This window comes from Coloeus monedula (assembly GCF_965178545.1).
Source record: "Coloeus monedula genome assembly, chromosome: 23".
In the NCBI taxonomy this organism is placed as follows: Eukaryota; Metazoa; Chordata; class Aves; order Passeriformes; family Corvidae; genus Coloeus; species Coloeus monedula.
In genome coordinates this window covers 6,681,207-6,703,836 of record NC_138803.1, presented here as the reverse complement: position 1 = coordinate 6,703,836, position 22,630 = coordinate 6,681,207, and the positions used below count along the sequence as shown (strand labels likewise).

Here is a 22,630-nt window from a genome sequence, read left to right as displayed (position 1 = left end):
AGGCGGCGGCGGGAGACACGTGGGGGCGCCGCCGGCCCCGCTGCCGCCGCCGCCATGGAGGAGCCGCTGCCGCCGCCGCCGCCGCTGCCCCAGGCGGCCCCGCCGCCCGCCCCGCCCGACACCGCGGCTCCCGCGGCCTCGGTGGATGGGGAGCCCGCGGCCGAGGCCGCCCCCGAGTGGAACATCCCGCCCAACGCGCCCGCGTGCATGGAGCGGCACCTGGAGCGCGCGCACTACCGCGCAGGTAGCGGGCGGGGGGCGCGGGGTGCCCGCGGTGCCCGGGACCCTCGGGCGCTCCCCGGGCGCTCCCCGCGCCGCTCCCCGCGCCTCCCCTCGTGTCTCTCCCGCAGACGGGGCCCTGCTGCTGGGCGCCTCCGGGCTGAACGGGCGCTGCTGGACCGGCTCGCTGTGGGTGTTCGCGGAGCCCCGGCGCGCCCCCAGCGAGGGCTTCTGCACCGCCGGCGTGCAGACCGAGGCGGGGGTCGCCGACCTGTGCTGGGTGGCTGACAGGGGCATCCTGGTGGCCTCCGACTCCGGTAAGCAATCCTCCGCCGAGGTGAGTGGCGGTGGCGTCCCCTCTGCTGAGCTGGGTGTCCCCCCGTTCCCCTCCTCTGAGGTGCGTGACCCCCTCCCCATCTCATAGGTGGGCGTCCCTTTTACTGAGGTGGGCGTCCCTTTTACTGAGGTGGGCGTCCCTTTCACTGAGGTGGGCGTCCCCCTGCATCCCCCAGGTGCTGTCGAGCTGTGGGAGCTGGAGGAGAACGAGAGCCTCATCGTGAACAAGTTCTGTAAATACGAGCACGATGACATCGTGACATCGGTGTCCGTCCTGGCCGGCAGCACCCAGGCTGTCAGCGGGGGCAGGGATTTCTGGTGAGTGTCCCCAGCCTGGCAGCCGTGTGCCCGGGCTGTGCTGGGAGCTCACTGCTCGCTCTTGTCCACAGCGTGAAGGTCTGGGACATCCCGGAGCAAACGGTGCTGCACTCCTACAGAGGTGAGTTCCGACCCACCCCCCTCTCTCCTTTTCATAGGCCCCTTTATATCCCACTTTGATCCTTTCCCCCCAACCCCTTGTCTGGCTCCCTCAAGCTCAGGGGTGTCACAAGGACTTGTGGCCATGGTTGGATTGGGCAGCTCATCACTTTGGTAGGAAGCAGTTGGCGGCTGCTGAGCAGAAGTTATCCTGTGTCTGGGCATAAACTATTCTTTGTCCAACTGCTGTGCCTCTGGAGGTCCTTGGGAGTATGCGGGAAAGTTGGATCCAATCTTTGAGGCTCTTTATCCTTTTGTGCTTTTGGTAGCTCACTCCGCTGCAGTGACATGTGTGGCTTCCTGTCCTGGTAAGGACACTGTGTTCCTGTCCTGTGCTGAGGTAAAGCTCACTCTATTGTCTAAACCTATCCCATAGAAATGAGATTTAACTTTAGGTATTGACAGTTTAATGCACTTAGAAACCACCTCTTGTGTTGCCATCTGCCTACCTGTATTACTGCAGTGTTGCAATCTGATAAATTTATAATCAGTTTACCAAGCTGATTCCTACAGGTTTGTATCAAATTTTGGGAGCTCCTAGTTCTGTCCTGGGGATGACTGAAGGCTGCACTTACTGACAGCACCATTTTAACCCAGAGGAAGAGGCAGGGTCATTTTGCCTGTGAGTCAGCAGTGAATCTGAATTTATGCCACAAAGAAATTGTAAAATTCTTCTCATTCCTTTTGTATTTATAGGACAACAGAACTTTACTCTGGGACACCAGATGCCCCAAACCAGCTACCCGAATTGGTATGTCTCTGTGTGCAGTCACTGCTTCTTCATGAGTTTGCGTTGGAAGAAATAAATTATTTTATGTCTGATTTCTAAGTCTTAACTCTAAATCCAGTGATGTGCCTGTTAAATCCAGTGATGTGCCTGTTAAAACCTAAGGAGGTCTAACACTGTCACAGACAATAAGCTTAAAACGCTTGTTGTGATGCAGTAGCAGTGCTAAATGAGTTAGAGCAGGAATATCTTTGTGCTGCCTCCTTCCACACTCACCCGTTTCTTCCCTCGCAGTTTGCAGTGCCTGTAATTACCTCCCTACCTCAGTCATGTGGCATCCACAGAAAAGTGACATCTTTGTCTTGGGTAAGAATCTTGACTCTCACCAGGCAAAGCAAGGTCATTATTTTCACAGAACAGATTTTGCTGCTAACCTCACTCCCCCTCTGTCGCAGGTGATGAAAGCGGAACAGTTGCACTGGTGGACACAAAGAACCCCGACTCTGCCCTCAGCGCCGCTGTGCACGCCCGAGGCATCACGGGCTTTGCTTTCTCTGCACACAGGTACCGAGTGATACTGGCACAGAACGTGGGACTGCATCCCCTTAACATGAGTTATTTTTGAGTAAAATTATGAGAGTGCCAGTTTTGGTCATCTTATCAAGGAGATTGTAGCAAAGAACAGAGTAAACCAAACGTTGTCTCACTTCTGACTCTGTCAATGTCCATGACAAGAATTCTGCAGTTCCAGAATTACTGACCCGCACGCTGTGGGGATTTTTCTAATTACAATCACCTCTGGTTAAAGAAGGATCACTTGCTTTCACACTCTAATAGAATATTCCCGCTCAGTGTGCTGGCACCCTGCCAAATGCTGATGAAAACATTTTTGTAAGATTTTCTGTGAGTTAATTCGCTGTACCTGGGTCAGGATCACTAAGACACAATTTCACAAATTTATCCCTAAAATTTCTTGTATTTGATTGTTCTAACTATGCTCTCATCTCTCTCTAGTTCGCCCTTACTGGCTTCAATCAGTGAAGACTGTTCAGTTGCTGTTCTTGACTCAGACCTCTCAGAGGTGTAAGTACAGACAGAATGTACTCACTGCTGTTGTCTTCTTGAGTTAATTACTAATACACAGAAATCCAGATTTGGGGTTTGGGGTGGAAGGGTCCTTAAAGATAATTCATTCCACCCCCTGCCATGGGCAGGGACACCTTCCACTATCCCAGGCTGCTCCAAGCCCTGTCCAGCCTGGCCTTGGACACTTCCAAAGGTGGGGCAGCCACAGCTGCTCTGGGCAACCTGGAGTTGAAAATATTCCTAAGCAGAGGAGCATCATCCTAACAAACCAGCAGTTAGGGATTGCACAAGCCCACATACTCCCAGTGCTTGATGGCTAATGGAGTGTTCGTGTTTTCCAGGTTCAGAAACCGTTCTCATCGAGACTTTGTAAAAGGCTTGTCCTGGTCTCCTTCAGATGATGCCTTGCTCACTACAGTTGGATGGGATCATCAGGTTTTACATCACACTGTCCCCATACCAGCTGGTGAAGCTTCTGGAATCAACTGTGTAAAAGAATAGTTTTATAAACTCATGGTCCAAGTTCCTTCCTGGCATCTTTGATTCTGCTGAAGTCGCAGGTGTGTGAACTGGAGTGGGGATGGTCTGTTGTCTGCCTTGAAGCTTGTGGCTAAGAAGGTTCCTGTAGTAATTTTGATTTAGGCATAAGTTAGTTACAAACCAAGCTTTACCCTTTCCTCAGGAGTGGCTTCTCCTGTAATAAAAGACTTTGGTTTTACTCAGAAAAAAATTGACTTCAGGCACAGAGGAGACTTTGAGAGACAGGGAATTAGGTGTAATGAAAATAGAAATAAAGTCAAAAAGACTTGATTCCTTCCTCAGTTCTCCAGACTACCCATGGAATTAATAGAACCTTTTGGGGGAGGTTAGCAACACACCTCTTGTTGGGTAAAAATGAGAGCCTCACCCGTGAGCAAAGTTCTTTGCTCTGTAAATCAGGTGGAATGAAAAGACCTCTTGGGATTCAAGGACTGGAAGGGTTCCAGTGCTGTCTTTGATGCAGCACATGGTTGAGAGTGTTGGGCCTCAGTACCAGTGTGGAGCCTCTGGTGAGCACTGGTTGTGCACTGGTCTAAAACACCAGTGTTTGGTGTCAGGATGTAAAATGAGGATCCCAGCTGGAGCCCTGTGAGTAAACATCTTTGGGGTGGTGCTGGAGTCCTGGGATGGCCAGCACGTGCTTGGCCCCAGGGCCAGTTGAGGGGACTGTCAGAGGCTGGAAGGCAGGAGGGAGCGGGTGCTGTGCTCTTTGACACCACGTTTCATCTCCTCTGTGCTGAAGGCAACTTACCAAGGATAAGACCTGTGAACGAAAGGTTTATTTGAGGGGAGAACTGGACTAAGGACTTCAGTTGTCATGTGCTTGCTCCTGTACCAGACTCTGCTTAGTGATAAACCAGATCCATGCACTTGTGATGAGTGACCTCTTGTGCTGGTGACTGAGGGGACAGGACATTCTCCTGCTCCCCAAAACAGACTCCACAGAACCCTGAGAGGTGTGTTTGTCAAATACCACATACATTTCTAACTCAGCTGTTTCCCTGGAACATATTTACCTGGAAAAAGTCATTGCTCTGCATGCATTGCTGCTGCTCTAGATAGGGCTTGGTCTGGCCTAGCATTTCCTAGACAGAATTAAGCAAGTCCTGACTGATGAAACAAAAATGATGTTGAAATGAATGTTACTCTTGATTCTTTAGCATGATAGCAGCACTTAAATGTACACTGCTTCCAGTTCTTATCTCTGCATACACATAGGTTTAGTTGTGCAAAGCCCACAATTAATTTTTAGGCAGACTAAGCTTTCCCAGGCTCTGTACTTTTCTCATGTACTCTTTATAAACCTCACTTGCTGCTTTTTAAATTCCCGTGTCATACAGGTGTTGACAGAGCAACTTCCTGTTCTAGAGCAGTGTATGGCCCGAAACAGTAAATGATTATAAAAACTGACACATTTCTTCAGAAATACCCCTTGAACCACAAAGTTCCCTGTTAGGGACCTCTGATGCTGTACTGAAACAGGTCTCATGCTGGTTCTGAAAAAGTTGTCTTGGAAGATGGTTTTCATTTGTAACTGGGTTTAAGTTTCACTGGGCCACTTCTGTAGCACTGAAGAGCCAGCTGAGATCATCCACACAGTTAAAGTTGTGATTTCAGTCTCTGATATTAAAACTGTTCTTAAATAAATGTTCACCGTGTTCCTGTTCAATGCCAGGGTGCTACAGTTCTTCAGCACTAGTGCAAGGCAGGCTCTGGTCCTGCTGCTTTTCAGGAAGTTTTTCTTTGCAAAGGTCTGAACATGGGTTTCCATCATGCACAGCTAAAAAGAAAAGTTCAAATGTCAGACATTAAACCACGTTAAGTTCTCATATTGCCACACCTGAGCAAAACACAACAGCACATGGCAAAAGACTCGTGGTGGATGGTGAAGCCCGTAGGGACAGCAGGTCACTGGTGGTATATTAACTCTGCTTTTACAATCAAAGACTAAAAACCCCTCAACGCTTCAGCATCTGGCAGATGTTTGTTGTGCCACAGGATGGCAGCAGCTGCCCTTGACAAGGGCAAGGCAGCACCGCCCCAGCTCTGCACCTTGCCTTAAAGAGTATCTGCTGTGGGGGGTTTCTAGCGCTTGCACTTGGGGTTCTTTCACTCTCGTAAGGGAAGCACAGAAGAGCAGCAGTTCAGGAGTCACTCCTGGGTTCAGCTTGGCTCAGAGTTGTTGTACCAGTGCTGGCAATGCTGCAGTAGTCACACGGACACATGGGCAGCGTGGCACAAACACCACCAATCCCACATCAATCCTTGCTGCCTTTGCAGCTCTCTGCCAAGGAATGGAGGGAATTCTGTGGGGTTTGTGGCTTGCCCAGCTGTCCCTGCACCACATGCCTTTCAGGTTTGGGGACATCCACTGCAGCTTCAGCAAAAGCTTCAAGGCATACATTGCACCCTTTCCCTCCCTCACACAGAGCCTGCTTCTGTAGCCAGAGCTGGATGAAGGAGGTGAGAATGCAAATCAGTTTAATTTTGAGTGGAGAGAAGCCACTGCAGACAAGCCTTTTATGTTGCTGCTTGTGTTGCTCACACTGCGCTTGCAGTTTTGGGCACAACATTCGAGTTGGGACTTGCAGCAAGGATGAGAGTTTCGTCCCTAATGAACGGCTCCAACCCAAGAACTATTTATAGAAGCTGCACCAGCTCCTCTGCCAGCCTGCCCAACCAGCTGGGGGTGAGTGACAGAGCTCTTGGGGCTCAGCTGCCCCTTCATGCCTTGACTGGGCTTCTAAAGACACTGCAATGGCCACGGGCTTTGGATCAACTGCTCAGAGAAATTGGACCGAGCCCTGGGTGAGCTGAAATTCAAACCCTTCCTGAGCTACATTTTCCCATCCTTCCAAGGACATGCAAACTTCTCAATCTTCCAGCAGACAGACCACATAAGCAACACTAGAAAAGAAGTCAGACCACACATGTAATAAAACAATACATCCAGAAATGTTTAATGCAAGAAGGTTGGTGTTCAATGGCACTCATAAATAAGAGACTTTGTTCAATACTTTACAGCTCATGCTCTGTTACACTCCCCTAGCAGGAACGTGGGAGGAAGAGGCAGCTAAGTTGTATCACGACTTGAATGACCACACTGCAGCACAGAGGGTGAAGTGAATAATTCCACGCTCAGGCTTCAGGATTGCTGTCAGCACTGGGCTGAGGCAGGTTGCTTTGCACCATTAATACCCCTTAGTTTTGTTTCTTCTTAACTCTGTTGCTAAATGTCTATAGTGAAAGCTGGGAGGAACAGAAACAGGAATCCAAGGACAGTTTATCCACATACCTGACAGAGTATGTCTGCCCCAGGAAGAGGGAGCTCTTCCCCATCCCTGCAGTCCTCATTTCATGAGAGATTTAACTCTGTCCCCAAGTGCTTTGGCTGCCAACAATTTGACAGTGGTTCCTTTGTCACAATGGCCCCAGAATCAATGTCGAGTTGTTACTGAAATACCAGAATTTGCTGAATGCATTCAGGAGAAGCAGGGATAGTCCCAAGTGTTTAAAGAATAGAAGTGTTCCACTACTGAAAACCTGCATGCTAACCAGTTCTACAATTGGGAGCAGAGTCCAGCCTGATTTAGTGACAGCTCAGTCCCCTGTGCAGTCCCAGAATTGTGTTCTTGAATGAAGAATGGCTATTTTATAAAGCTGACTTATATTATCATGCTTCTAATACTAAATTAAAACAAATTTATCTGCTAGAAATGGGACACTCCATGGTGTCTAAGACTATATTTTGACTACACAAGAATTGTGTGTCTGGGTGAAGTAGCAAATGTGACATTCAAAGCTAGTGCCACCATGGGAGTGTCACATTTTTCTCTAAAAAGAAAAAAACTTGTGCTGGGGAGATTCCAATTCTTGAGGTGGAAAATTGCACACACACCCCCTGCCCTCCCCACTTCTGGGCAAAGTCAATATCAAAAGCTGAAATCGCCCACCCAGCCTTAAAATTGTTTTTGAGAGCTCATTTGCAATTATAGCTTACTATTTTGGAAAAAAAAAAAGTATCAGGAAAAAAAAACCATTAAGTTGCAATGTTATCAAAGTGACTTCTTTGCTTTCAAATTAAACTGGTGAAACTTCATCCAATACTAAAACATGACCCTGAAACCCCTCAAAGAGGATCACGGATTTACTTCCACAGATGAATAAGAATCCTCAAGATGCTGTATTTTGGGGCGGGTGGTATTCCACGTGACACTTGGCACACTTAAATATCCTTATAGTTACTCCTTAGTCACTTTTCTCCATGAATATTTTTTTAAAACCAACCCCCAGATATTTAAAGTCTATGATTTCAATATTGGCTGGGGTGAGCAATGGAAATCTTCCAAGTCACTGCAACTTACTGGCATAAAAATGCCCTTTGAATTAGCTATTAGACTGATTATTTTATTTGCATTTTCATTTTATTCACAGCAAAGTAAAGTTCAGACTACTTTAAAGCTGCTGCAATATCTGAACGGGCTGTTAAATTATTAGGTGAAGCTAGAAATAAAACAGAATCTCAATGACATGATACAAGTATCAAGATAACTTTTGAGAATTCCACCGTGAAGGAAAATTTATCCCTGATTTTGAGCTGAACTGTAGAGCACGATCTGCTTGCAGGCCACGTACAGGTGTGTGCAAGGCAGGGTAAGCTGGAGTGGAACCAGTGGTATTTATAGCATTGAAAATAGAAAGTGCTTTCCATAAAAATAGACTAATGTCTCAAAGTGCTTTTAGTTTGTCAGTGATTAGAAAATATTCTCTACACGTTTTTACAGTTATCTTACAGTGACTTTCAGCAAGTTTACCTACGAGGAAGATTCTCTATTTCTAGTTTCAGGACGCTGGCTATTCACAGCTCAGGTCAGCTGTCGTGAGACCCCATGGCTCACTCTGAAGGCTAAAACCCTCTTTAAGGCTACTCACACCTCCCAGCCCTGCACAGCCACCACCAGCTCTCAGAGGCACCAGCGGGAAGCAGGGACAGGTTTGCACACCCAGCACCTGGAAAAGCACTGAGGGAAACACCGGGAGCCAGCTCCCTTCGGGGTGTCACTGCAGACACCCCACACACCACGAGGATAAATACAGTCACACTGGAATTTAGCTTCTCGGTCCCCAAAGCAGAGATGGAAGCCAAGTCTCAGTAGAAGAGTTTATAAGGACACTGGGGGGGAGGTTACAGGGGTGTGAAGTGGCAAGAGACCCCTCGGGGAGAGCACCAGCAGCACAGCACCTTGGCGAGTCGCTGGCACCCACCCGCCAAAGGAAAAGGATTGCTCCATGTCCTGTGTCTCCAAAGTGCTTTACAGCCATCCAGCCAGGCCTCACAGCCTCCTTCCATGAGGAATAATTACCAACAGAAACATTTACAGTGACCAAAAGGCACAGCAAAGCAAGGCCCCTGCTCCCGAAAGTGCTCCTGGAGAAGGGGTCAGAGCCCAGCTCGGCAGGACAGGCCCTGACTGCCCAGAGCTGGGTTTAAGGCGTAATTCATTTGCTCCAGACTCCTGAAGGACAGAAAGGGTAAGGATCTAGGCATCCTAAACTCTCCTCCTATCCCACTGGCCTCACATTCCTATTTTAATCCCTGACATTTAGCTATACACTGCTTTGCTTCCATTGTGCACATCTCCGAGTTGGTTTCTCCCTGCTCCCAAACATGCTGGAGTTAACCCAATTAAAAAAAACAAACTGAAATCCATCTTTCCAGTGGTGATACTCTTTAAAGAGAGCTAAAGATGCTCTTTGGCTTTCCTAGACTGCAATTCTGAAAATAATCCGGGAGGGAAAATGGGAAAAAGGGAAACCACGTTAGCTCATGTAACAAGGCAGCAGCCTGCCCTCCGCAGTAACTACTCTCCATGACAGTCTTTTTTGAGAAAAGTCCAAGTCTCGGGCTCGCTCCCCACCTTCGTCATCAGCAGTTTGAAGCAGTGCATTTTTAGGCTGGGTTGGGACTGTCCCCTGGTGCCCGTGGAGAAGGAAAAGACCAAGCCAGGCGCGTTCTCGCCCTTCCCCGGCCGGACGCCAGCAGGGCAGCCCCGAGGTCCGGCCTACCGGTGGCTCTGGTAGGCGTAGGAGATGGGCTGGCGAGTGCCCGGCCTGACCGTGAAGGTGTTGGTGGGTCCCCCGTACTGCGAGGTGCCGTGGGCAGGCCTGGAGGGGAAACAGAGGGGAAGTCACTGAAAGCCAGGCAGACCTTGGCGTTTAGTCAGCCTTGCAATGATGTACTTTACTGCTTCATGTCTCCACTCAGTGAGGTGGGGAGGGGAGGGAGATGGGCACCAGGGTCACAGCTGGCACCAGGGAGGAGCCACGGAACAGCCACTGCCCTTGGACCAGGAGAGCAGGAGGAGCCGGGAGTGAGCACGAGCCAAGGGGCAGCGACATCACTGGAGCCCTGGTGCTGCTCTGGGGCCGGTTAGGGACACCGAGGACAGGAAGGGGTGGGCTTAGGGGGACACGTACCTGCTGGCTGTCAGCACGCTGGCAGGAGAGAAGTCCCCGTTCTGCCCCTTGTACTTGGCGTCAGCCCCGGTGCTGCCGTACGCCGTGGGCTTCCCAGCAGCGTCCGTGGATGCCCGCCTGCCCTGGGCGCTCGAGGGGCTGTTCCTGTGGGCAGAGCCCAGGCGGCTCTGAGCCCCGGCTGTGGAGCTGAACCCCCCGGGGCTGTAGGAGGAGAGGGCGGAGGAGAGGGTGCCTGAGGCCCGGGGGGCTGCGGCTGCCCGGGGGTAGGAGCTGTCGGGCTCCGACATGTACAGGCGCTTCTTGATCAGCGGGCGTGGGTTGGGGCCGTGGCTGGGGAAACTCGTGGAGCTGCTGTAATCCAGGCACTGGGGCGTGAAGTCGCCGTTCCTCCAGCTCTTCTCCAAGGGCGGTGGAGCTGCTGGCTCCTGGCTGCCCCCGCAGCTGCGGCTGTAGCCAGACCACCTGAAATAGCGTGGCTCACCTGAGCCCCGGCTGCTGTCAGGGACACTGGGGCACTTGCGGTTCTCCTCCCGACTTGGGAGGGGACCCTCATCCACCTCGTTGCTGAATTCGGGAGGTGGGGGGATAATCCCATAGTCCAGCGCCGTGTCCCCATTCTCCTCCTCCTTGGGCACTCTGTGGCAGGCTGGGCTGGGCTGGCTCGGCTGCCCCGAGTCCAGCAGGCCCCGGAGCAGGCTGGAGGCAGCGGCTCGCCGGGGCCCGGAGGGCTGTGCCTCACCCACTGCCCGCACGTCCCGGCCCTGCTCCGAGGAGCTGGAGAAAGAGGGGGGTTTGCTCCAACCGGACCCCGCTGGACTGGCCGCAGAGGGCCGAGGCACCACGGTGAAGGAGTAGGGCTTGGACTCGTGGCGGAAGAAGCTGGTGGAGGTGGTGTCCGACGAGGCACTGCTGAGTCTCAGAGGCGGCTTCGCCCTCAGCGCGGCTGCCCCGTCCCCGCCCTGGCGGCCCCGCTGGGCGCGCTGCCGGGCTGCCAGCAGCAGGGCCATGGGTGAGCCCCGCTCCACGCGCTCCCCCGTCACGGGGTGGATCAGCACCTCCTCCTGCCCTGCTCCCGAGGTGTCCGGGGGGCTCCTGGCTGAGCTCCCAGGGCAGGGGGTTTCAGCTGAGCCCAGGGCATGGGGCAGCTCAGCCGAGCTGGCCCCAGCCTGGTGCACTTTGTACTGGAAGACGGCTGAGCTGGGCTGTGGTGCCGGGCTCTGTGCAGGGGACACAGGGGGTGATGGGGGGGTGGGAGCAGGGGGCTCCTCTGCTGGTCCCTGAGGTGGGTCTGGGGGGCTCACGCTGCTGTTGAGGGACCCAGGAGCAGGGCTCACGGTCTCTGTGGCCTTGCCAGCAGCAGGAGCAGGATGGTCCTTGTGATCTGTCTCATCCTTCTCCACAGCAGCCACCCGCGTTGGGAGTGGGCTGGGGACCGGTTTTGGCACCACTGAGTCACTCGTGCCAGGGGGGCTCTTCCTCAGGTCAGGGGGGCTCTTCCTCACTTCCGGGGTGCTGATGCCATTCTCCACACCCTGCTTCTGGCTGCTGAGCCCTGGAGCAGGTTTCCCCTCTTTCTTCAGGGACAGCATAGCCTCCAGCTCGTTCCTGATCATCATCACACTGCGGGGCTGTGGGGCAGGGTTGCTCTCTGGGCTGGTGATCGCTGTGCTGGGAGAGCCCCCGTTGGTGCTGGGGGGGCTGCTGGGCACCTCCTTCTCGCTCTCCCCTCCCTTGGATAACTCCATGTCCTTCCTGGCGAGCTGGGGCTGGCTGAGCCCTGGCTCACGGCTGCCAGCACGGCCGGTACTGCTGTCCATGGGCTGGGGAGCACCCAGCTTCTCCAGCGGCCTCTCCTCCCGGCGCGGGGAGCGCAGCAGGGCCGAGAGCTCATCCCTCAGCCTGTTCAGGTTGTTGGCATCCTTCCAGTCATCCTCACAGGTCGGGTAGTCCGGAGGAGGGAGATCCAGGTCGTTAGCAGTGAGAGGTTCAGATTTTGGAGGGGAGTCTCTCCCAGCTGTTTTCAGCTGGGGAATCTTCTCCCCCTCTGAGCCCGGCAGCAGGGACCGGTGGCCGGTGGCATTTGCCCCTTGGCTGAGCCCTGGGCCCGGCTTGGGGCTCAGTGGAGGGGGTACAGCTGGCTTCCCAACGCCCTGTCTGAGCCCGGAATTTCTCTGCTCGGCTTCTCCCAGCCGCGCCTTGGCCGCGGGTCTGATGGTGAAGCAGGGTGGGAGGGGAGGCCGGGCGTGCGGCTGCCTGGGGATGGGCTCCTGCCGGCCGGGCTGGCCCTCCTGCACCGGGATGGACGAGGAGCGCGCCGGGGCCGGCGGCGGCACCTTGAACGACCTGGGGAAGGTGAGGTGGGGCTCGGGCTTGGGCTGCAGGCTCTCCTTGGGGCTGGGGGCTGCGGGCGCCCCAGCCTCGGCAGGGCAGAGCGGCCCCTCGGCATCCGCCTGCCTCGTGTTCAGCACCGTCTCCGACTTCCACTTGGAGATGCTGGGGGCGAAGGGTGCGGGGTCCCGGGCACCCGGCGGGGCTGGTGGGATGAAGTCTGGAGGAGCCGGAGTGCTGGGGGAGGACAGGGCAGAGGTGGGAGGCGGCGGGGCTGCCACGGCAGGAGGTGGTGGCACAATCTCAGGTGGCGGTGGCGGTGGCAGCATTTCGGGGGGTGGAGGGACCGGCGAGGCCGGAGGGGGTGGCACAGGCACCGGTGCTGCTGGAGGGGGTGGTGGGGGCACCGATGGCGGTGGGGGGATGTCTTCATCCACGTCATCGCTGTCGAGGGCCTGTGGGCGCAGGTCCCCCACTGAGCTGTAAATCCGATAATTGCCATTGACCTGGGAGCCAGAGCCTGGAAAGCAGCGAGAGCACAGCCGTGTGAGCACCTCTCCATCAGCACTGAGCCAGCCTGACCTGTGCCAGTGGCCCTCCCAGGGAGCCAGCCCCTTGCTAGGCTTGTCTAAAACTTTCTGAACTCAAACAGCCACTCTGCCTCACCCCTCAGGAATTAATTAATTTTCAATTACTTCAAAAAATAATTAATAGCAGACTCTATTTTAGCATGAAAATATATGAGCAGACTGTCTGCTCCAGAGCTCGGTACACACACACTTCCTGCCCCGAGGGCACGGTGAGCACTTTGTGCTGGCCAGGACTCCACAGAGAAGATCCCTTACCAAGAGCTGCCTTTTCCTCAAAGTCTTCTGGCACCGACGGCGTTGGCACAGCCACCCCATGGGATTCTTGGGCGTTCTGCAAGAGTTGAGAAAACAGAGCTGTCAGTTTTACGCCCAGGGATCAGAGCGAAGGGCTGACAAGCAGCCAGTAATTTGTCCACACAAACTGGAGCCTGATGGGATCCAGGGCAGTTTCTGCGATATGGAGGTCCCTGTGGAAGCTGCTGTTGACAGGGTTTGAGGGGATGAGTGAAGTGTTCAAGGCTGCACAGGCCACGGACACAATTCCCCCATGGTCAGGTGCGAGGGCAGGAGAGGAGCTCAGCTATTTCACATCTCCCCTCGGGGCTCCCCGGCCCACCAGCAGCAGCACCGGCTCCTCACCATCCATGTACCAGCAAATTGAGCAGCTCCCCTGGGTTTGGAGGGTATTTTTCTGCAGCAAGCGCTGCCACAGTCACGTACACACCGCGCTGAGGCCACAGACAGACCTCCAGCCTTCTGGGATACTGGCACCAGCATATCTGAACACTCTGGGGAAAACTGCTCCTTGTGTGGCTTCGCTCTCAATTACTCCCTTCACATTCAAGCTGAGAACTCAGCAGCGCCTTTAGCTGGGACAGGACCAGCAATTTAGCAGCCTACACATCTGGGAGGACGCCTAAAGCGAGGGCACTGCGGGTAATTAGAGCCACCCAGCGTGAGCCATTCGGGCAGGCTGACTCACCCGGAGCGCCCATGGGGCGCTGCCAGCAGCACAAAGCCGCTGCTGGCCCCGGGACTGGGGCTGGGCTGGCTCTGCGGGGCTGCGGGGGCTCGGGGACGCTCCGGCACCCACGGAACACACGGCGCTGCCGAGCCGGGCACGGACGGCGGTGGCCAGCACGGCCCGGCTGCCACTCGCCAGGGCCCGGGGACAGCCTGGGGCACCACGAGTGTGTCGGAAAGACACAAAGCTCCGAGGGAGCGTCCAGCGAGGGACACGGCGCGGGCAGTGGTCGGGGACACGCTGCCCCATCCCCAGGCTCCACATCCACCCTGCGGCTTTCCTGCTCACCCCAGGCAGCTGTTTGCGCTGTTAACAGCCCTTGACAAAGGAAATGTTATCCTGCCATCAGCCTGCGCCGCTCCCCAAGCCATTTCCTGCACACAAAAGCCTGGATAATGATTGACCCCCTGCCCTTTGCCTTTCACTGCCATTATCACCATTTTTACATCAAATTGCTACGGGATTCCAAAGTCTCCTTGATCAAAGGTCAGGTTGGATTTGTTCATCCAGGCCCATCCAGGCACATTACGGTTACACAGTGCCGTGTCTGGGGAGCTCAGGAGCTGCTGGGGCAGAGCTGATTCAACAGCAGCACCTGGGCTCCTGCAGAAGAGCCCTGGAATGCCCCAGCTTTGGCCAAAATAATAGGAAAATACACATATTTCACTTGCTACGTCCATCACCCTGCAGATGACCAAAGATCCTCTACAACCACAAAGAAATGAGCCAGTTACTGGTGAGCCAGGAGTGAGTGGGAATTCACATTCCTGGGATTGCACAAAGGATCAGACAACCCCGTGCTGATGGAGAAGCCAAGGTCTGCAAAGGCATGAGCGCAGATCCTTAACTTCCTCTGAAAGCCAGAGGGAAGCCAAAGGCCAAGAGAGGCACTTCAAGAGCTGATAGTTAAATTGTCCAGAGCAATGAGACTCCAAAACCACAAAGAAAAAAATCCCAGCAGTTCCCATTCGCTGTGGAAATCCATTGCTGCTGGTTTCCAGAGCACCCTGAGGGTACCTGCCCATGTACAGGGAAACAAAGGTGTCTGAGCTCTGCATTACAAGCAGCATATGCATCACCTGCCTGGACAGCGGTGGAAAGGGACTGGCAGTCAGAAGAGAGCTATGCAAAGCTGGAGGACACAGTCTGCACTTCATAAAGGAGCAGTAATTTTGGACGTGCCATTTCAAACTGGGCAAGCCTGTTCATCGCCAAAACCTTCTGTGGCAGTTGCTAATGCTCAGCATCTCTCAAAAACCACCCATCCCCACGTCATGAGCTGGCTTCTAAAATGGAAAGCATCCCCAGCACGCTGCCAGTCTGCGGACATGACTGGCAAGATTGTTCCGGGGGTTTGCTCGGGGTGTGGCCAGCCCAGAAAACCTCCAGCTGATTCAGAGCAGGCTCAGGGTGCTGTGCCAGGAACCTGCATTTCCAGTTTGTGGTACCTGAATCAGATTTGTGCCTGCTGAGGATCCCGTGGGGGGAAGCTTTCACTGTAACCACCAGGAATCACTTTTCATCCCTGGAACAGTCAGACGTCCCCAGTGCAGGGAGCCTGCCCGTCCACAGGGTCCCCAGCTCCCCGGGCTCTCAGGAGCCCCCTCTTCCCACCCATTAAATGACCAAGGTTTGAGGCTGCCCGTTACAAAAGCCACCCCAAAATACAACTGCTGAGCACCCCGGGGGCTCGGAGAGGCCAAGGATCTCTCTGAATATGAAGAGCTGTCCCTAAACTTGTTTTTGAGCTAGGGCAGTCTGGTGGTTTGCTGAAGGCATTTATTCCCCTGGGATGCCAAAGCCCTGCCTGCAGCTGCAGTGCTGGGGAAGCCAGGTGGGCAGGGGGACGTGGGGGGACCCCTCTCCTGAAATCCCTGCTGCGATTCCGTGTGGGACAGCCCAGGGCCACGGGGGAAGGGAAGCTGCTCCGTGTGGGAAGAGCTGCCAGGTGCAGAGGCACAGGAGCTGCGGGGAAGGGCGTGTGCATCCTCCTGACTCACTCGGAGCTGCTCCCCGTGGGTGGGGGGAAAGGGTTAAGGCAGGAGCTGCAGAACAGCCCCGTGCAGGTGTGTACCCGGTGCAGGTATGTACGTGGCAGCAGAAGAGTCTGTGCCTGATCAAATCATGATCAAACCTCCCCAAAATAGTGCAAACATCCAACACAGACCGATCCTTCAAAATGCTGCCTTTTCCTACTATTCCTTCAGTTAAAGCCCAGGTTTGTGAGGGACCCTCACAAGGGAAAAGGAGCCCCAGGGCCAGCTGTGCCTCTGCAGGCAGCAGCAGAGCACCAGGCCTTGGGTGACAGCCCTTAGGACTTGTTAATTCCTCTACCACACACACTTCCATTAGCAGAGGTCACCTCCTTGTCAAGACCAAAGGATTTCAGCGTTTTACTGTCTTCACTGACCTCCTGACCTGCAGGTATCACTTCAATTTAGCTGCTGATATCTCCGGAGCCTCTCTGAGCACCCTGCTCTAGCGGCAGGGGGTGGAACAAGATGAGCTTTAAGGTCCCTTCCAACCCAGACCACCATTCTGTGAATCCTGTGCCTCACTGTGCTCTTTAGGGGATAAGACCTCTGGAAAGTGCAGCATGGGGTCCCTAGCCAGCCACAAGCAAGTGTGGCTTCTGGAGTTAAAGCCACCTCCAGGCCCTCTGCTCTGGCTGTGTTGGCCCTTGCTGCTCCAGGCCCTGCTCCCAGCTGCTGCTGGAGCACTGGCAGCTCTGCTGGGAAAGAATCATCCCCTGCACACCCACAGCATCACCTCCTGATTCCTCTGCTGCAGCAGCACTCGGTTCAGCACTGCTGGCTCCAGCAACTGCCTGATCCCGGGACAGATCCTGCCAGCAGTGGGGAGATAAACTGCAGTGCAAGCCTGATCTATCATCTCCATGCTCAGCAATTATTCTTTAATTGAAAATGCAAGTCTGACGGTGCTCACGCCTCTCCCCCGAGTGCCTCGTCTATGTCCCACACCAGCCCTGAACTCAGATCACCTCCTAATCCCTCGTACCCAGCGTCATTACAGAGTGGTTTTGCTTTCATTTCTTCTCTCCCTCGGGTAGGGGCTGAGAGCAGCAGCCAGCCCGGCTGGTTCTGGGCACCAGTTCCACCCCAGCAGTGACTCGGGCACTCACCAGGGGCAGGAATGTCAGCAGCGGCCGGACCCTTGGACGGGGCTTAAGCGTTGCTGTGCCAGAGTCTGTCACTGTCCCAAAGCGATTGTCACCGTAATACACCTCGATCACATCACCTGAGGGGAGAGCAGACTGTTAACAGCAGCACTGAGCTTGGGCAGTGGGCAACCAACACCGGACACTGCGGAATTTTAAAAAGAGCTGTGGAGAATTTGCTGCATCAGCTGCCAGGAATGGGCAAAACCCACCAGATTCTGAGGAAAACCTGGGTGTCTTGGAGGTGAGTGGAAGACAGGGAGAGAAAGGTCCTGTGTGTGCAGGACAGGCACTCACAACCCTGTCACACACCTGCAGAGCACGGAGAGCCTTCCCTGAGCTCCGGGGGTGGAACTGAAGCAGCTCAGGAGGATCCAATCCTGATCTGAGCAGCTGGAATTGAGGGGGGAGGCAGCAGCAGAGCTGACCAGGAGGAGGGACAGCTCCTGCCCTTCCTCCCCTGCTGAGCACTCTGTGGGCAGAGCACTGGCATCCAACCCAGAGGTGATTCCAGGTGCTTCACAACACTCCCACACTCCAGCCTGCTTTAGGTGACTTCCCACAAAATACTGCTGTGGATGGAGGGAGACACCAAGGCAGGAAGTCACAGGGTCCTGGTGTGACAAGCAGGAGAAGGCATCAGGAATTCCTGGTTCCCAGCCTTGTGCTTTCACCTTGAACCACACCTCTTGGGCCGTTTTTTTTCTGACAGTGAATAAAGCTCATAAAATTAATTTAATTACATTCTTTGTGTCTGATTAGCAGCATGAATTAACAAGCAGAAATACTGAAGCACGTAAACCCCACCTTGGCTGGAAGGAGATACACAAATAACTCGTAGCCAAGGAGACCGACATTAAAGAAAATCTGAGGGTTTGGGGAAGGAGGGGGAAGCAACAAAATGGCTGTGATTGAAGGGAAAACTGCAGGAGAGTTCCCAACAAGAGATTTCAATAGTGAGGAAGGGAGGAGAGGAAGGAGGAAGAACCAAGCAACCTCCACCCCAAAATGCAGACACCAAGTAAAAAGCTTTCTTCTTTTGCCCCCTTCCCTAAAAAGTCTGGGAGCACAGACCTCAAAGCTGAGCCCCTGCTGAAGTGTGAGGCACAGAAACAGGTCCTGTCCAGTATGGGAAGCTGAGGAGCAGAAGGGTGAGGGTTGTGTAAGCTCTGGGCTGCACTTCCAAGCCTCCCAAACCCAAAGGCAGCGCTCTCCAAAGCGGGTCTGTGGCCAAGGAGCTCCGTGCCCCAGAGTCCCTGATGAGACTGTGCAAGCCACGGCCTCTGCCACAGCCCCAGCCAGTGTCCCACTCCCTCCTGTGGGTCCCTGCTCGCCCTTGGTGTGCCCTCCCCACACTGCCTGACCCAGTGCCAGGGTCCCCACCCCATCACACACTGCCCTGGCACTGGCTGTGGTTGTCACCAAGTCTCTGCCCTCCTTGGATGGGCAGAAATCAGGAGGAAGCTCCCAAGGAAACAGCTTTACACCAGGTCTGGTGAAAAAAGAGGAGGGCAAACGCCTGTGTGTGCATCCCACAGAAGGAAAGCACTTGCATGAACACCTGGAATGAAGAACGTGACCACACCAGGGGCTGGGCATGAGGCAGCACAGCCTCTGCTGAAGAGTTGGAGGCAGATGAATTCCACACAACCTTGAAACACACCACTGAGTCCAGAAGCATGTCAGCTTTTCCCTTCTCCCACCCAGCACCCCCCAAGTTACCCTGGGACACCCCCAGAAGTATCCAGGGTGCTATCACTGCCCTTCCAGGCAATTGCAGCTTCCTCTCCCTGACACCAAACTTCTCCCACCACAGAAGATTCTTTACACAAAGAACATTTTCTTCAGCTTTCAAATCACCAATCAACCTGTGCTTCAGTCAGCCTGGTCCTACCAAGATTTTACCACTTCCCTGCCTGGGAGGGGCCTGAGCACACAAGAGGAGCTTCTGGAATCCCAAGGAGGACAGAGGTGCCAGCAAATTGCCTGGAAGTGTTCAAGGCTGGGTTGGATGGGACTTGGAGCAATCTGACCTAGTGGAAGGTGTCCCTGCCCATGACAGGGAGTGGAATGAGATGACTTTTAAGGTCCCTTTCCACCCAAACTCTGTGATTCTGTGGTGATTAATTCTGTGGGTGACCCCGCATTCAGTGAGTAAGGAGCAGGAATTAAGGGCAACAGGAGAGTTTGGACTCAGACCGCCTGAGCAGCAACAGAGTAGTTCTGAGACTTGAAATGATGAGTTTTATATTTAACAAGTCACTAGGTAAACCCAGTGAGAAACTGGATTAAAGATCACAAGGACTTTGATCCTAGATTACTAAGCATCGCTACCCTGAATGCTTTAATTAAAGTAAAATGAAGTGCTTGTAGTTGTGTTTTCTTTGCTAGATAAACAGGACTTGCCTGCTGGGAGCCTGTCACCAGCAAGACCTGAGCTCTGCCAGCTTCGTTTCCTGGAAGGAGGGATCAGGAAATGCACCCTTGGAAGCTGCGGAAAGCAGCTGGCTCAGAGGACTGGCCTTGCTTCGGCCACTTTTTGACATTCAGCCTGTCCTGGAGACATTTGTGTTTGCTCAGCCATGGGAAATTAAATAAACAATTTGCCATGCATGTAATGGAACTTCTTCCTCCCCGGGGGTTGCATCACCTGGAGGAGGCACAGCAGGTTTGAGCCGGGGTATCCACAGCTCCCAGGAGGAGGAGGAGGAGGTGGCATCAGTCACTATATTCAGGAATCTCTGAGTCAGGGACATGCAAACCTACACCCATTCCACATTGCTTAACTTGTGTTTACTTTGTATGAGAAACTAAGGTGGGGATCAGCAGGAGCAGTGGCCTCCTCCTGGCAGCAGCGCTGGTGTGAAGCTCTGCAGGAAATGTCCCAGAAACAGGGCCAGGGACGGGGCTGGGTGGGGGCCCAGGTACAACAGAACTGTCCCTTGGGACTGTCCCTTGCGCTGCTGAGCAGGGAGCAGACCCTTCCTCACACCGACCCACACACACCACTCTGAACGCGGTCCCTCAGCCCTGGTGGCACTGCCACAGCACCCTCCACAAGCCACATTCAGGGCAGAAATGCCAAGAGGATGCTAAGGAGTGATCCAGCAGCTGTTACTTAGGCTCAGATTTCAGGACTCCTGGCTTTTCCTTTGCAATCTGACCCACACCTGAGCAGAACGCTTTTGTACTGCCATTGCAGAACTGCAGCCACGGAAATCAGGCTTGTAATAAGCAGACACAGCAACTTCTTTTCTTTTTTTTTAATCCAAACCACATCAGAGAGAAGCTTGAATCCTCCTCAGATTTACGACAGTTAGAAATCAGCAATTTTCTTCCTAGGTTGCAGAGTTGCATGAAACTGCCTGTCACATTTTCATTTTATCTTGGTTTCAGCAGCTTGGCCTTTGGGGTGTAACCACCTCGCAGTTGCTTTCACAGACAATACTTCACCCTGCACAGCTCAGCAGGCAGCGCTTCCATTTTTTTTCATCTTGGAAGAGTTTGTTGGGCTCTTACATCCACCAAACTTCATCCACAAACTGCTATCTTCTATCTACCTGGCTCCATTACTATTAATTTGGCTCCCTCCTACATGAGCCTCCAGGGCACCGTATTGCAATTAAAACCACAAAGAAACACAAATAAATCCCGAGGAATATGCAACCCTCAGCTCCCTCCTCGCTCGCAGCCCTGCGATAAACAGGTTCATGAGTAAATAACTAAAACCTGGGAAGGCGCAGATCAAACATGGCGTGGGAAAGCGCGACGGGAAGCAATAAAACAGATTCACAGCCACTCATCAGCCTCTTTCAGCCAAGTTTAACTTGCCGGGAGCGGCGAGCCGGCCCCAGCCGAGCTGCGGACCGTCCGCGCCCTCTCGGGCCCAGGTTCGGGACCTGCGCTGCCGCATCCCGGTCCCACCGGGCGCTCCCGGAGCCTCCGAGCCGGGCGCTGGAGGAGCCCCCGCCGCTCCCCGTCCCCACCCCACCCTTCTCCCCCCGCGACCGCCCCGGCCCGACCCCGCACGGCTCGCGGCGGGCGGGGGACACTGACCGGTGCCACCCGCGCTGTCCGAGGTCACCTCCTGCGTGAAGATCCAGGGCGGGTTGGTGGCGAACAGGGACGTGGCGGTGGGGCTGGAGTGGCGCTTCCCGAAGAGGCGGCTGAAGGTGCCCTGCACCGAGTGGTGATGGTGCTTCTTCATCCTGGCCGAGCCGGGCGCTGCCGCCGCGCTCCCGGCCGGGCATCCCCGCGGCACCGCGGGACGGGGCCGAGCGGCTCCGGAGGGGCGGGGACGGTCCCACCCCCGGCCCCGCCCCCGCCAGGTGCCCCGGTGTGTGATCAGGGCGGCCACAGCGGGAGCGTTCGGGTGTGAGAGTCACGGAGTGACCTGAGCCGCAGGGGATGCGCGGGGATCATCCCAGCGCGGCTGCGGCCCTGCACGGACACCCCGAAATCCCACCCTGTGCCTGACACCTTTGTCCAAGCGCTCCTTGCGCTCTGGAGAGCCTGGTCCAGTGCCCAGCCACCCTCTGGATGAGGAACCTTTCCCTGATATCCACCCCAAACCTCCTGACCCAGCTCCGGCCGTTCCCTCGGTCCGAACCCTCGAGGGGTTTGATCTTTCTCTCTCTCCTTTGTTTCTCTGTCCGTTCTGCTGAGCCCCGGCTTCCCCGGCAAGGCCAGAAACACCCGGTGAGACCGGGGTGCTCCGAGGGTCTGAGTGCTTTTGATGCAAAACCCTAAAGCCAGTGGGACTTGACCCCAAACCATTTCTAGTTTCAGGTACAAAAGCAAATTTCTAGCACTGCTAACGATTTTTTGTGCCATGCAAGTAAAAATTGAGAGTTAATGAGTAACACTAGCTACTAATAAATGTAGGGAATTCTGGAGAACTTTAAACCCCAAATAGTTGTCAAAACATTAACTCTGAAACACAGCTCCCAGCTTCAGGTTAAGGTCTTATATCTCTTTCTCTCTCTACCACATTTTGAGAGTGAAAACAATATAGATTTCTTTTTTCAGTGATAAATATCACTTATGTAATTACTTTGAAATGATGCTTTTCTTGTGGAAAGTGTCTTCTTTTTTTGCCTTAAAGTACAAATTAGAGCAACACATTAAATCCCCTTGAGGAATGAAAAATGAGCACTGCTATGATATTCCAAAAGGGAAGTCTAATCGTGGCACAGATTGTGAGGCAGCACTTAAATAAAGTGAATTATGAATGGGAAATGGGGAAGGAAAATGAGAATTAAAAAGTTAAAATTCAATCCCGTGGTGGTTGTGCTAGAGGAGCTGTAATGATTTAAAGCGTTTTCCAGGGGATTTAACCCGGGCCGCAGCTCCGTCCCGCTGGTCGGATGCCTTTCCCTGGCTGCAGCGGGCAGCCCGCTCCCGGCTCCCGAATCCGCTCCCGGAGCAGGGGTGGCTTTGTGCCCTGCAATTAGTGGGACTCTCCTGACAGTTATCTTAAGTGCTGTTTGTGAGACGGAAACGCCGCTGCGGACTGGCACCCGCCCTGGCACTCAGCAGGGACCGGCTTTAGTGGGGTGGCAGGAGAAGGGATTGTCCTGCCTGCGGGGAGGAGTGGTGGTGGGATGGAAACTGGGAAACAGCAGAGCTGCATCCTGCTGAGCTTCAGG

The 22,630-nt window shown here is 54.1% G+C and overlaps 2 protein-coding genes across 2 annotated transcripts; one reads left to right on the top strand and one right to left on the bottom strand.

Annotated features, from left to right (window-relative positions):
- Positions 1 to 26: 26 nt before the first annotated feature.
- Positions 27 to 5,032, top strand: WDR77 (WD repeat domain 77). Its single transcript, XM_082296293.1, has 10 exons — positions 27 to 244; positions 351 to 536; positions 732 to 873; positions 945 to 994; positions 1,302 to 1,372; positions 1,729 to 1,783; positions 2,054 to 2,125; positions 2,215 to 2,323; positions 2,774 to 2,842; positions 3,187 to 5,032. The coding sequence occupies exons 1-10, from the start codon at positions 55 to 57 to the stop codon at positions 3,344 to 3,346; spliced, it is 1,104 nt and encodes a 367-aa protein (XP_082152419.1). The 5' UTR covers positions 27 to 54; the 3' UTR covers positions 3,347 to 5,032.
- Positions 5,033 to 9,447: 4,415 nt separating this feature from the next.
- Positions 9,448 to 21,189, bottom strand: LOC309581622 (uncharacterized protein C6orf132; the record flags this gene model as incomplete). Its single annotated transcript, XM_082296323.1, has 5 exons — positions 9,448 to 9,550; positions 9,863 to 12,710; positions 13,036 to 13,111; positions 16,947 to 17,062; positions 21,039 to 21,189. 5 exons carry the CDS (start codon positions 21,187 to 21,189, stop codon positions 9,448 to 9,450), a joined length of 3,294 nt encoding a protein of 1,097 aa, XP_082152449.1.
- Between the last annotated feature and the right edge of the window lie 1,441 nt (positions 21,190 to 22,630).